General features: G+C 37.4%; 1 protein-coding gene across 1 annotated transcript; it reads right to left on the bottom strand.

The window, feature by feature from the left end:
• Positions 1–2085: 2085 nt before the first annotated feature.
• On the bottom strand, positions 2086–14019 carry LOC132183958 (putative protein phosphatase 2C 11). The gene is made up of 15 exons (XM_088518598.1): positions 13745–14019; positions 13595–13663; positions 12767–12832; positions 12234–12355; positions 11791–11919; positions 10669–10779; positions 8760–8998; positions 6910–7052; positions 6591–6689; positions 6315–6473; positions 5931–6017; positions 5489–5580; positions 4647–4718; positions 2399–2550; positions 2086–2317 (listed from the first exon to the last, which is right to left on the bottom strand). Exons 1-14 carry the CDS (start codon positions 13866–13868, stop codon positions 2422–2424), a joined length of 1641 nt encoding a protein of 546 aa, XP_088374724.1. The 5' UTR covers positions 13869–14019; the 3' UTR covers positions 2086–2317; positions 2399–2421.
• Between the last annotated feature and the right edge of the window lie 1865 nt (positions 14020–15884).

Genomic DNA, 15884 nt, shown 5'->3' with positions numbered 1-15884 from the left:
TGTACCCCCAATCAAAATTGGACACCTCACTATCTCAGCATATTAGAAAAAAACTTAAGTTTAAGAAAAAAAAACACTGCCACATCAAATTATACCAAAAAAAAAAAAAAAACCAATTAATTTTTTTTTTTTTAAAAAAAGAAAAACAAATTTTAATTTAAAGGGGTGGATAGCTGTCACCCCATCCTCCACTTGGGGTGGCCGGCAACCACCCCATGGCCTGTCTAGGGTGGCCGGCCAACCACCCCATGGCCTAGGGGTGGCCTACCGATCACCCCAGATGGGCTAGGAGTGGCTAGCGACCTTCTAGGGTGGCTAGCAAGCCACCTTAGGCAAATCTGGGGTGGCCAACGAGCCACCCTAGCATCGGCTACCCCAGACAGACCATCAGCCACCCCAACTCTTTAATTTTTGTTTTGTTTTTTTTTTTTAAAAAAAAAAAACTAATTGGTTTTGTAATTTTTTTTTTTCTCATTTTTGATATAATCAGGTATGGTAGTGTTTTTTTTTTTCTTAAACTTAGATTTTTCTGATATGCTGAGGTGTTCAATTATGATTGGTGGGCACAAAGAAGCTAGTCATTATAAAAGTTATTCTCAAAAGAAAATAATAATCCAAAATTTGTAGGACAAAATAAGGGGCCAGATCGATCTCATGTTTACTTTACGTGTCAGCTTAGTTTCAAACCCACCGGGTCACCATGTCATGCACCCTCATCTCATGCCCCCTCATCCTTTCTTCCTTATTCAATTAAAAAAAAAAAAAAAAAAACATGTCACGCCCTCTCATCGTCGCACGGAGCCATCAGTGCAACCTATATCTAACCAGACTAACCTTCAACCAGTCCTTCTAGATGCCAGATGGGGGATGAGGGTAGGATTTTCACGTGCGGGATTAACTAACATTTAAATTTAGGGATAAATGTAAAATTGATTTTTGTGGTTGGCCTAATTTATAAATCACTTTCTATAGTTTAAAAAATAATTTATAGGTCCCTAGGACAGAACAAAATAATATTTTACTTCCTAAACTCATTTTCCGTTAAATGATTTAACAGAAACCGTTTTATTACCACCTCACACCCAATAAAAATAAGATGCGTGTTCTTTTTTATTTATACTTTTAAAAAATGACAAATAAGTTTTTCCACGCCATTTTGAGGTTCCAACACACACTCCAAAGTCAAATTAAATAAACCTAATTTCTCTATATCTCCCTTGTGCCATGCCGTCGTCATCATCTTCCCCACCTATTCACAGTCCATGCCGTCGCCTTTATGTCAGAGAGTTCAAAATCCACAAAAGAACAAAAACAAAAAATTAACTCCCAGCCATCACCAAATTTTTTCCTCCTTTATTTTTTATTTTTTTTTCTTTCCTAAGACACTCTTTTATGGTATCCACCATTCGTACTTTGTGCATGATGTTACTCCAAAATGATATCTGGTGTTCATCATTGTGCCTACCAGTAAACAACACAATTGTGCTTGCCATAAAACCCAAAACAAAAAAGACAGAGAGGGATAGATTGTTTCCAATGCCTAGAAACAATTTTTGAAAATGCTTTAATGCCCCAAAACAAATATGAATTTCCATAGAAAGACTGCCCAAAAAAGCACTACTCCAAAAACGCAAATGTCCAAAAATCTCGGAGTAACTCACAAATCGCAGATGCTCAAAATCTTAAAAGCAGAAGTAAAAAAGCTCCAAAGCAAGGTGGCTTAATTACCGTCGTAATGTTTCCGGCGATTTCAATTGTGCTACAAAACCCAACAACTCACATAGAGATGGACACAAGAATTAGTGGAGAAGATGAAGACGACAGCATGGACAGTGAATCAGTGGGGAAGATGAAGACGACGGCAACACATGGGGATATAAATGGATTAGATTTATTTAAATTGACCTGTGTACTGGAGCCTCATCACGTGGATAAGCTTATTTATCATTTTTTAAAAGCATAAATAAAAAATAACACATGTAAACGGTTTTTGTTAAGTCATTTAATGGAAAATGAGTTCAGGAAATAAAACGTTATTTTGACCTACCCTAGAGACCTATAAATTATTTTTTAAACCATAGTGAGTGATTTGTAAATCATGCCAACCACATGGACTAATTTTACATTTATCCCTTAAATTTACATCAATGCCATAAACCATGAATTAAACATCAATTGTTGTTCAGGACCAACATCTTGAAAACTCAGGTGTTAGCCTCTCACACTAATAAAGTCTTTTGAAAAGATTAATAAATGCACGAAAGAAATAAACTGCTGCTGCTTAACTGGCATGGGTTCTTTTTAATGATCCTAAATCCTGCAAGATTTCGAAAAAAGGAAAAAATTACCATACAAGTATTCCATAGAAATTATCAGAGGCAAGACCACTGACAGATACCTGAAAAATCTTAATGTATCTGCTCAAGATATATCAAACCGAACAACGATACAGGTAATGTTATCTGAACTTCCTTGGGCATAAGCTTCTGTTATTAGTCTTCTTGATGCCTCTTCTGCATTTTGTATATCCTGCACCAAAGCCACAGCATCCTGAAAGAAGAGAGAGCACTTTAAGACACTGAGATTCCCTAAAATATGATTTATGCAGTAAATGACATGCAAATAATGGAGAAACAAGAGAAGACAAAAACTACCTTCAGGCTAAAGTAAAAATGAAACATGTCAACCAAGTGACCTTTAGCATCCTAATATCTACTACTTTTTTTAATTTTTAATTTTTTTTTTTTATGTCAAGGAACCTCTCTAAGGCTTTCGGATCCACCCTTGCAAAGTAAACCCCAGTTCCGTACACCGCACCCTCAGAAATTTCCTGATACCGACTACTGAAATGCAACTGGATTATCAAATCCAGATCATTGAAGGGAAGAGAGGTAAGATTATTTAAAGGGATCCGATCTCAATAACAGAAGAAACCTTTTACAGTGAATGGGCACTAAAAGAAACCTAAGTAAAGAGAAAATCCTTTTTTTCTTTTCTTTTCTTTTCTTTTCTTTTAGGAGAGAGAGATTAGGAGGGTGGTGGGGGGATATGGGGGCTTTAAAACATAAAGGGACTATATGTAGGTTATTAAATTATAGCATCCAATATATGACTCACACCTACCACGTGAACTACGTAAGGCCCTAGCTATGCTTTCCATTTCATCAAGCTGTTTTGCCCTTGGACATAGAAAGCTAAGGTTCTAGAAAATCAATATCAGATCAATGCACCCACCAATGGCTGTTGGGCTGAGGAAGTAGAACAAGAGCAAAGCAAGCATATGTCCCTCGAAGCAAATCCACTTTCACGATAACTTTTAACTTCGTGAGGGACCTAACAGAGCCAAATCAGCTCCTGAGAAAAAGGAAAAATCTCACGAGGACCGCAAGTTAAAGGAGATAGTATTAGCAAGATAAGGGCTACTAAGTTTCTAGTTCCAAAGACATACACCATACGTGCACATGTAAAGTGACGCTTTTAATAGCTAATTCTTTGACTGCCAGATAAGTAGAAGGTTGAAGGGGAACAGACACAGAAATTCTGGCTGACGATAAAAGCAAGGGCCTATTTGGAATTGCGTTTGAAAGGCTTAAAAGTGCTTTTAACACTCAAAAAACTTATTTAAAGAAAAAAATACTCGTTTGGTAAACAAATTTGAAAGTGCTTTTAAGGGTTTAAAAAGCCTAAAAATGGCTGAAAAACACTTTTGGCAAAAACTTAAAAATGAAGCTTTTGCCCGAAAGCTCTTTTTAACTTAAAAGCTCTATTTCTCAAACACAATCCTAAACAAGCTCTAAATATAAGAACACAGCCTTTTGCAGTGATCTTGCCTATGTCTTTAAAATAATAATAAATAAATAAAGCTAAAGATTTACACCCGCCCCTCAAGGAGAAAAAAACCATTAAGGGGTAATAAAAAACTTTTAAAAGAAAATATAAGAGAAATTTGGGCTCCAAAAAAATCCTCACACTATGTACTCATATCTACAGTCAACCAAATGGGACCAGGGACCAGTTGTATCTTCCAATCAAAACCCAATGATATTAACCCTCTCCCTTCACCGGTCCCTCCACTTTAGGATGGATAGATTTTGGTGGGCCTAGAGGGGATTTGCCTCTCCCTCCCTTTCTCCCTCCTACCAAACACACGGATTCTACCTCTCCCTCGTCCTCTGCTTCCTACCCCGCCCCTCCTACCTCCTTCCCCTGAAACGTAGTGTAATGGTTCTTTTTGGAGAACTTCATCCTACAACCAGCTTCAGCAGCTCAGAAACTTAAATGCATGATGATAGAGCCATCCTGATCATGCTTCTAAGCAGCCTTAACTGAATCTCCTACAGATAAAATGCAAACTATAACAGAGACTTATTTCAAGTGCTGACAAGATATAATTGATTCATTAATAATGCTACTACAGATCACTTATTTTCTTGCTTGAAGGCAATGCCTTTTGTGGCTGCTCCCACAACCACCAAAGAAAAATGAACATAGGCATTGTAATGAAGGATTATTCATATCCTAAGAATCTAAATAAATTTATGTGTAAATTAAAACATCCACACAGTTTTTAGGAACAAAATCTTAAAAAGAAAACTGAAAGCAATTTCATCAATTAATGGAAGTGTATTTTAAAGACAAACACCCACCTTATTTGATATGACATTCCAAAGTCCGTCACTTGCAACAATTATAAAATCTACACCATCAATTTCTTCTTCCTAGGCATTGGAACATGAAAAAAAAAAAAAAAAAAAAAGAGTAAGTAGAGAAAGTATAGAGAAGCTCAGTTACAAAATCTGCATATGTTTCAGCAAGGTAAAATGCAATATGTAAGAGAAATTTATGTAACTCCAACTGTGCTGGAGCTTTCTATCCTATGTTTTGCTCAAATCAAAGCCTGTCCCAAACCCAGAGAAAGGAGGAGGCTTGCTGTAGGTTAAAGACTAGCTTAATATCTCAGTCACCTTTCTTGAATGGATGCTTATAAGATAACACCATAAGAATTTACAGAAGGGTATATAAAACAATTAGAGAATAAAAGACTTTGGAGGATGTTAAGAGATATAAAGAAATAGAAACCGCAAAGCCCTTTGCCTTATGTTCTATGGTGATATAGGGGAAGTTTTGAAATTAAAAAATTCAAGTAAATTGTGGTTCTACTAGTTTTACCCTTTTCCTTTGTTTGGTAAGATTTTGAACCTAAGATCTATCTCAACTCAGCCGATTCTCCTTACTAATTGAGTAAAAGTTATCTGATGTAGCACCTGTTCAACGTATTTGTTTGTTTATTTCATCTTAGTGTTTATTATTTTACTTCATAGGATTCCAAGAGCTCTTGCCAGCATATATGTTAACATTTCCAGCTCTAACAAAAGTCTTATTATGGTTTCCCCTTTGAACGCCACATTTATATGCAAGTAATCAGACTATAATTTCGGCATTCAAGGGGAAAAGAAAAAGACAGAGTGGGAGGGGGGAGGGATTCCACCTGTATTTCTGGCTCAGCAACTACATATGGCTTTAGTAGTTTGTCTCCAAATGCACGAGAAACAGCAAGAACACCGCCAACCCGCCATGTTCCTGTCAAAGCAGAGCGACACGTGAGAAGTCTAAAATAACTCTTACCTAATTACTGACTTGAGTCGCTTGAGACAGTTTCAGTACTAAAGCTAGCCTATCACGATATGTCCATTATTACCTGATTTTCTTATGCTATACAAACAACATTTAGATGTTGATTCAAGTTAAACTAAGTTAAATAGTTACTTGGCTAAATGAAGTACTAAACTCAGGTCAAGTAATTCTTCAGAGGCAACTATATTATTTAGGCAACAAGTAGTAAGTGAATAAAAACTTCACAGCAGAAGTTTCCATCCCAAGCAAACCCATGCACAACAAATAAATACATATAAGACAAAGAAGCAACTTACCTGCCCAAATGATGAAACCTCCAGCCTCTTCAATCCGTTGCTTCTCATCAGATCTTTCAGGTTTGTGATCAATAGACAACGGGAAAGCTGCAAAAGGAGACAATAACGATCATCCAATTGAAGAGCTAAGAAATAGAGTTGGCAAGATGCTTGTATTCTTATACAAACCAAATAAAACCTATAGAAGTCACTCCATTAGTCCAGCTTATAGATGTCATTACAAAAGTATTTCTGGTATGCAAATTATTCACTAAAACAAAATATGAACCATAACTGGTGAGAAAAAAAAAATCTTGATTTCTTGAGATCTTCATTTCCTATTTCATCATGAATTTACAGGCATGATTCTAATAATGTCCCAATCTTAACAATGAAGGCAGCAACCTGAACCAGCTCTACAGGCAACTACTCTGGAATCCCCAACATTTGCAACAAGTAGCCGGTTCCCTAACAGCAAAGCAGTTGATGCAGTTGAACCAGCATCCTTTTGCTGGCCTTTTTCTTCATTGAGGTAATCTGCATCTGTTTGTCTAAATACTTCAACTACAATAGAAAAAAGAAAAACTAATAAGTAAAATTATTTCTAGCTCATAATCCAAATAAATAACTTAAATCGCATCCCATACAAATAATAACACCTAAAGTTCACCAACTTCATACCGATAGCTGTCTTTGTGTCTTTGATGAAATCTGGGTGGCCGCTTAAATTCTTGAAAAGGTTGTTTTTTAGGTATTCAGCAGTTCTTGAACCCCCATGGCCTGAATTGGACCACAACATGCATGTAAACACAAAACAGAGAAGTGGATAAACCCAAAGCATCTGAATTTTTCTTAAGTCATAAAGAAAAATATTCGATTTAAGAAGGTAACAAATCTAGGAGAAAAAACAAGGCACCGCCAGCTGTGAATGTTTCTGTTGATAAAAGACACTCAACAAACAACCCATCCCAGAGATAGTTAATGAAAAACTAGGCCGTACCATCAAAAACACCAAAAAAAGCAACCATCTGACCATCGACTTCTGAAATCCTTGTCTCATAGAAATCCTCCATGGAAGCTCTTTTACCCTTGAAAGTGGAATAACCATAGTTGAAACTCCCATTTCGACCTCCAGTAAGAAAGCTAACCAAAAAAATAGAACACTTGGGTCAGACATGTAACTTCAACCACTCTAAGACAAATGCGGGTCTAATAAACTTTGACGTCCCAAAAAAACAACACCAGGACCAAAATCAAACCAATGCAGTCCAATGGGATTAATCTTGAGCTCATAATTTATCAGATCCAACACATAATAAAAAAACTCACTCATTTGGTTTATAAACATCTGCGCGTTGCTAAATAATCAATTTGAGTGATCTGAATGCAGCCTGATAAAATGAATGGTTTGTAACAGCCCCTAGGCCATGGCATAAGGGAGGCATGCCATGGGACACGAGAAGCTGTTTGAAGACAGCAGTAACGAGTTGCTGCTAAGGTGCTGGATGCAAATACTGAATATTGGATGGGTCAAGCATTGTAGTAGCTGCTGCAGTGCATCACATGTTGTTGGTGCAGCATGCTGCCCTTGTTGATGCAAGGGCATGACTGAGGGAAGGCCAAAGCCAAGCATTGATCTGCCAAGGCGTGCGAGCTGGCTAGTGTATGGCATGGCACAGTGTTGTGAAAGTACATGGCCATCAATGGTGCTATCTTGGATCTCACGCACAAGCTAAGCCCAACATAGAAGCCGTAGGTCTGGAAGGCTTAGTTGATTCCAAACCATCCATCATCTTGTTGGCTAAACAACTAAATCAAGAGTGAGTCAATTGGTAGGTAAAGCTTTAGCTCTATCTACAACCTTCATTCCAAATAGTCCATACAAAATATAGTGGCAAATTCTAACATTTGGAACTCAACGATTTCCATAATTATGTTTTAGCTCAAATCACGTCTCCTTTCCTCAAAACCAATGGATGGAGGGTAGATTATATGTTCAATCCTGTCTAGGCGTGTGAGTTGCATTTATTCCAACACACAATAAAAAAAGCAACAAAAGTCACAATCCCTCTTCTCTAAAATAGAACAATCACATTACATACACATAAGCACTTCCTCATTTTCTCTGCAGTTTAATTGACTTGAAAATTTCAATAATCTTTCTGCAATATTTCCCCAAGGCAAAGTGAATAAGACCGTTCCCGCCGTTCAAATTCAGGTCTTCCTGTCTCGAAGTGATCTTGGTACCACTCCATAATGATCAAAGTCGAATCGTGTAAAAATATCGCATTAGATTTCAAAAGCATGCAACTTTCCAAAGCACAAAATAGACTTTGAATTCCAAAACGAATATAAGTCAAGTCAACCTCAATGCAACGACCCCGTCATTTAGGAATAAAAGCAACGCCACATCAAAGTTCAAACCCAACCCCAAGCGCATCTTGCAATCGCTTTATAAATGTTATTTAGCATCAACGCGAATAGTTTGGCACGTGCCCCGAAATTCACCAAGCCCAGACCCAAAAACTCCAACGCAACCCCACCGCCCCCCGCCCCCCCCATCATGGAAATGGAACCTAAAGGTGAAAACAAAACATCCCAGAAACGGTACAGAGAATATCACAAGACTTTACCAGAGAAAATGATTAAAAAGGCATGATAGCTGAGAGTTGAATCAAGTGAAGTCGCATATTCAGACCGCATTTCAAGAAAAATCAATCAAACAGAAATGGGAACTCTCAAAATACAGCATCAAACCAAAGAAATAACATAAATAACAAGTGGGTTACAGAAGATCCCAAAAGACAAAACTTTGAAACACGTGAGAGAGAGAGAGAGAGGGAGAGGAACCTGATGCCGCCACCGCTGAAGATGGCATCGGGTTCCCTGGAGGACATTACGATGGGTGCTGCTGCTGCTGCTGCTGGTGGTGGAGCCTCCTCCTCTGCCTCCAGATCAGCATCGCCGCCAAGAGGAGCGGGAAGGGACGTTGAGTCCGTCAGATTTGTGGGATTGCGGGGATCAGAGGTGGTGGTGCCAGAATCTCCTACAACTGGGTTCATGTTCTGCCGCTTTTTTTTTTTTCTTTCTTTTCTTTTCTATTCTTCTTTTTTTTTATTTTTAATTGTTTTTAACCTCTGTTATGTAACTTATGTAGACAAGTCGTACTACTCACACTAATATTAATATATGTGATTATATGTATGTTATCAAACAATAATGGAATTGAGTGGATAAATTGGATATTGTTGGACCCCAATCTTCTACCGTACACGACTCCTCCCTGGGTCCCTCTCTACTTACTCCCGTTGTGGCCGTGGGGCTCCACTTTGAGGCTTGCAAGAGTGGCTACACATCTTTGGCCCAGACAAGACAATACTTTCACGACAAGGAATTGTGTTCGGGGCCATCTTAGTGCGTTTGTTTCTGTTGGGGCCTGTTTAGTGTTTTGTTTTGTCTTGTTTTATTTTTTATTTTCTTTTTTCTTTTAGTGATTCGTTCTCACATTATTATTGCAAGGTTATAAGGTTCATCGGTGGAATTAAGTGCATTTTAATCATTTTAAAGCTTTTTTAATTATTAAAAGCGCTTTTAATTTTTTTAAGCAAGCGAGTATTTTTTTCTTTAAACGAACTTTTTAAGTGTTAAAAGTACTTTTAAACCTCTCAAATGCAATCCACCCTAAGTTATAAAGAATATGGTAAAAATATATTTTGGCAAAATTTCCTTGTGAGGCTCACCTAAGCTCCTTATATAGACCGACACTTTATTGGGATTTGAGTGACTTCCACCAAAAGTATGTTTCCTTACCTCCTTTAATATGTTAGAAATGTTAGCTTGGCGTGGACACTCTCTGTTAGCTAAGTTGGAGAATGGAGAATCGCCTGGTCAATGGCATCCCCTTAAATGTGTACTAAAATCCCAATAGTTGGTTGAACTTATGAGCTGTGAAACTGTCACGCCATTTAACTCTTTAAGGGCCGGCGATCCTTCGTATTGGCTGGACTTTTCGATAGACCAGCGATCTCACTGCCTTGAGTATTTGGACCCCACAGTAGCCTTTCCAATCCCTTGGATGATTAGTGTGTAAATTGACGGGTGCTTCGGTGGGCTTGTTAGTATTTTCCGTCAAAAAATAGTCAAGTCTTGCGAAGTAATCCCTATGCTAAAACAAGCAGATCAAACCTACTAATTTTAGGATTGGGCTTGGTCAAAACAAATGAAAACCAACTTTGATATTGCAATTCACCGTATCATCCACGGAATTGTGTAAACGAGTTTATCTTTCTACGACCTCTTTGATGATTCAAACATCCGCTGTGAGGACGCAACTTTGACTGTTTTTGTAAGCCATCGTACAAAGCATATTGCAAGTCGTATTGTTGGCTTGTAGTTGTTGTTTCCTGACCCGGTCATATGAGCTCCCCAACTTCGCCTCATGGCACAGGCATTGCAGCCCATATGGCTCATGGAAGAGGGGGCGGATTAAGAAGCAAAGAAATGGGGTCAATTTGAGAAATACCACTAACATGATTCTAGGAGCTATGATCGGCAGATAATTATGCAATCGTTCTTTACATGGGAGATTTGGTGCAAACGTAACACATGATCTGTAATGGGGAAGACAAGTCGCATCAAACTAAATATTTAGTTTCACCTCAAATTAAATTAGTTGTGAACATTTTGATCAACCGAGGAAAGGGAAAATGAAATGCTATTTGAAAGGGGAGTGTTGGCGAGAGACACCAGAGAGTAATCACCAAGAGCAACAGCTACTGGTGGACTCAGCAGATTGTGGAGGTTTTTCTTCGAAGATGTTCTTCTTCACCCCGGCTGAGCTCTCAGTTAAGAGACTAGGTGTATCCAAAATCTGCCGATCAACATGGTACCCTTGCATCATTAAAACAATTCATGGATATTTCTACAGTATAACAAAATATTTGTGCAGTAAAACAAAACCAGTAAAATATCTTCTTAGCGATATAATGAATTATCTCTTCCACCACACGAGATCCAGTAAAAAGGCAAGGATTTATGACTTCAAATCTTAACAGAAGAAATGGAACTGTCCAGTGACGCTACGTAATTCGATACATAATACGCACAATTTATCCTTTTTCTTAGTAAATAAACATGAAAACAAGAAGTCCAAATTACCGTATTAGGCCAGTTGATGGCTTCACAGTTTACCTGAACACTAAAAGTTAAAAGGCTTCTGGCATTACTTGAAAAGACCTAATGTGTTGTTGCGGTGGGACTGTTAGACAAGCCAATTCTATGACACCTGTGCAAATCACTATTCATTATCTGTTGATGTGCCAAGCTACATCCTACACAAATATCTTACAAACAGATACTCTTCTGGTAGCACCTCATGACCAAAAAACAGGTACCTAACACGCCATACATTTTTGTTTTTTGTTTGCTTTCATTATCATTCTTTATATGCTTCCTTAAGGCCAGCTCATTACTTATCTAATTATAACTGTATACTACATGTTGCATTTTTGTCATTTGTGGTATAATTGAGCTACAACTTCTAGAGGCAAATGCATAGGAGGCTTTGCACCAGTGTCAAGCACTGAGTTTAACCGAACAAATCAGACGATAATATCTAACCCCAAGTGTCACATCAACTGAACAGACACCACATCACACATAGGAACAAGAATGGAGTCAAGTTGATACCACTGCTACGAGAACCAGCTTTAAAATGTATTATGAAATAACAAGCATGATTTCCAAGTTTCCTAAGAGTAAGGGACTCAGTTTGACACCTGTGTTCAAACCCATACCTGATCGAACTGGTGCCAAACTTAGGACAAACATATAGAAGTAAATTATCAATGTAGAGAAAAATAAATTTCAGTATTTTGCATACCTTTAACACGAGCTCCTCGAAGCATTGCTCCACATTGACTCTAGTTTTTGCACTACATTCTAAAAAAAGACATCCGTATTCTCTAGCAAAGTCAATACCCTCTTTTTTGCTGACAACCCTTTCACTTTCCTGAAAAGAAAGATATCTTCAATATGTATAATCTCTAATTTTAGTAGTAGAAAGAACACGATATCCCAAGAACCATACAACCATAAGCTGATAAGACAAGGCAAAGTTTAAAAACGTAGTCCAATCCCAATAACAACTAGCATGCTACTAACCTCCCTGCACACCCTATGACTGCTACTCAGCGTTGGTCTCGCTATTATAGGGTCTTGGATAGGAAATCTTACTACAATCCTAACTTTTAGACATTTTTATCAAAAACAGGACACTCTAAAGAAGCTAAAATAATCACAAATGTAAGTTCATTAAAGGCATACCTTATCGACTTTGTTGCCAACAAGCATCTTGATGCAATCTTGATTTGTTGAGTACAAGTCAATTTCTTTAGCCCATATATCAGACAGATTTGTAAAAGTTTCACGCCGTGTTACATCATATACTGCACCATTTCCCCAAGGCAATTACTTAGGTATACAAAATAATTTACTCAAATTAAGCAATTACAATTCCTAAAACCACCGTCACTGAGAAACAGGTGGGATAATTCTTTTTTCGGCTTTACTTATCAATAATAATTAAAATAAAAAAATTAAATTAAATTAAAAAAATAAAATAAAATAAAATTCTTTTTCGGCTTTAGTAATAGCTGAAAACCAATGGAGGAAGAACAATCAATCATGACAGATTGAGACCTAATTTTTTTTTTTTTTTTAATACGTAGGTTGAGATCTATAACTAAACACCTTTGGATATTAATTGATTCTCAAATGACAACATAGATTCGAATTTCATAATAACAGAGCAAAGACATGAAAAGACGCTGAGACATGAAGGAGGTGAATCAACATACCCATTATTACCCCTTGAGCTCCTCTGTAATATGAGCTAGTTAGTGTTCTAAATCTTTCTTGTCCAGCTTCATGATGAGAAAGTGTGAATTTATGTCAGAAACAACATCATAAAATGTGAAATCTAACTACTTTCATAACATCATACAAACTTGGAAACAAAGCATCGCAAAAAATGATAACAAAATCATGTCCTTACAGACCTTACCAAGTAAGCGTGTATTAGGGGCTCTTCGTCTTTTTGAAAAATAATGCGTATTAGTAAATAAACAACATTAACAATTGTAAGATACATTGAAGATACACTACAACCAAAGAATTGGGATTCACAACATACTTTGATGCATAGGCTTCCAATGTCGAAAATTTTGTATTCTTTCAGTTGAACTTCTCATATTTGTAGAAACCACAAAATTCTTAATGTAATTTAAAAGTAGTGAATATAGTGTTTTACTCTTCCATATGACCCAGTACTGCAAAAGAACAAGTCAATCATAATGTAATACTCTCACCCAAATTCTTACATCATTCACATGATTGGGAATATTAAATCAGATCACCAAATTCAATTTCATGGCTAAATGCTCGGAATCTAACAAAACCGAGATTTTCATGGCTAAATGCTCTTTTTTTTAACCAACTTAAGAACATGCAAACGGCAATAATTCGTGTTACTTATTATACCTATAATTCAATGTTGGTTCTTTCAACATATAGGCGCATTTCCAAAAACAGAGATTTTTTTTTTTTTCAACATTAACATTACACAATTGAAGTATGCAAATGAACACAGATTTTCTTTTGTTTTCATTTCTTAATGAATTTCCTACCTGTGTCCCAAATTGCAAGCTTCAACTTCTTCCCCCCGACTGTAACATGTTTCACCTTAAAATCCACACCTGCAAAGAATTTACAAGAAATTAACAAACACCAATCCTAATTAAACTGGGAAGAGGAGGGGAATGGAATGCTAAGCTCACCGATTGTAGGAGAGAGTTCCTCAAAGGTATCGGAAGTGAAGCTCAAGATGAGCGTGCTCTTCCCCACCCCAGAATCCCCGATCAGCAACAACTTGAACAGGTAATCGAACTCCGCCGTATCCATTCTATATAACCCTAAGAATTCTGAAAGACGAGGCTCTCTATTTATTTATTTATTTGTTCTTCTTCGGGAACTCTCGGGAAAAGTGAAAGAGTTGGGTGATGATGATCCTTGCAGAGAAGCAAAGAAACCTCTAAAGTCTTCCTTCTCTCTGACATGACCATCGATTTCTTTTTATCGAGTTTGGATCCGGTGCTGCGCGCGTCCCACTATTGATTTTGCTAACACGATTTTCGGCCGTTCGATCAGCGCCACTTGAGGAATCAATTAGGTGGGTAAAGGATGAGAATCTCGTGAAATTCCTTCGTCCGAATTGCATGGCGCCGAGTGCCGGGTTGGGTGTTTCGGGCAATGAGACGTTCACTTGTCCGACTCCGAATTACATGGCTCGGCAGTTGGCTCAATCTAGTTTAGGATTTCAGGCACGTGACCCCAAAACTGAAGCTACAATTTAAAAATAGTAGTTTTTTAAAATAAAATTAATCATTAATTTAATTTTTAAAATCGTACATATTTTGGCATGTAATTGAAAAACATAATTTTCTACTTTTTTAAAATTATAATATTTTAAAAACACATGACTTTCAAATTACTTGTGTTTTTACTTGTATCAATCCGCTTGTCAGTTGACCGAAATTAAGAAATATTATAAATTAGGCAAACATTTGTTATCAATAATCAAAGCTAGCAAATTAACTGAAGTACACCGGCCAGTTGAATGGGTTTTTTCTGGAAGTTGTAAAGAGAAAATTGGGGTTTGCTGAAAGATGAATTCAGTTGATGATGACATGTGTAAAATCTGTGACATACTCTGTTTTGATTCATGGAAAACCTCATGAAAAAATTACACCTATTAGGAGGATCAGATAAGGGGATCCATTGTCTCCATATTTCTTCATACTGTATGTGAAGGGGTTGAGTTCTCTTCTACAAAGGCAGAAACAGACAAGTGTATCACACATGAGGGAATAAGGTTAAATTACTTGTTTTTTGTATATGACAGTTTGCTTTTCTGTAAAGCAAGCACCCTTGAGTGGTTGTACATTCAGCATGTCCTTGAGATCTATGAGAAAGCGTTGGGGTAGAAATTAAATAGGGATAAAACCTATATATTTTTCAAAAAGAACACTCAAAGAGAAGCCAAGGATCATATTCTCTCCATAGCCGATATTAGTTCTACAAGAAGATATGAAAAGTATCTTGGGCTCCCATCTTTAGTGGGTAGGTCTTGTGTAGCGGCTTTTATGGGTATCAAGGCTAGAATCTGGGAGCGTATCAATGGGTGGAAGGAGAGGTTTCTATCTCAAGCTAGAATTGAGGTATTGTTAAAAGCAGTCATTCAGAACATTCCTACTTACACAATGAGTTTTTTTCAATTACCTAAAACTCTGTGTAAGGATATAAATTTCATGATGTCTAAATTTTGGTGGAGTCATAAAGGGAATGATACTAGAATAACTTGGATGAGTTGGGAGAGGTTGGGAAGATCCAAGGAGAAGGGGGCATGGGGTATAGGGATTTGGAGAGTTTTAACTTTGCTTTGTTGGCTAAACAAGGGTGGAGGTTACTCTAAAATCCAAACTCATTGGTGGCTAGAGTGGTTAAAGAGAAGTACCATCCGGGTGAATCATTTCTTGAATCTGGATTGGGAAATAGACCATCCTTTGCATGGCGAAGTATCTGGAATGCGAAGAAGCTCTTAAATAAGGGGCTGATATGGAGAGTGGGGGATGGTTCATCTATAAAAATCTGGCATGATCAATGGATACCGGTGCCCTTGACTTTTTCTATTCAATCTCTTGTAAAGATCCTAAAACGTGACACAACAGTTAGTGCTCTCATTGACGTGGACACTAGATGGTAGAATATCCCACTTATTTATGATGTTTTCTTGAGGGAAGAGGCAAAAATGGTTTGTAGCATTCCAATATGTCCGAGGCGGCAATGTGACAAGATAGTATGGGTGGGCACAAAGAATGGTATTTTTTTTTTGTCAAAAGCACTTATCACTTGGCAAAA

This window comes from Corylus avellana, chromosome 7, assembly GCF_965113065.1.
Source record: "Corylus avellana chromosome 7, dhCorAvel1.hap1.2, whole genome shotgun sequence".
Taxonomy (NCBI): domain Eukaryota; kingdom Viridiplantae; phylum Streptophyta; class Magnoliopsida; order Fagales; family Betulaceae; genus Corylus; species Corylus avellana.
The sequence above is the reverse complement of the archived record's forward strand: the minus strand, read 5'-3'. Positions and strand labels throughout refer to the sequence as shown.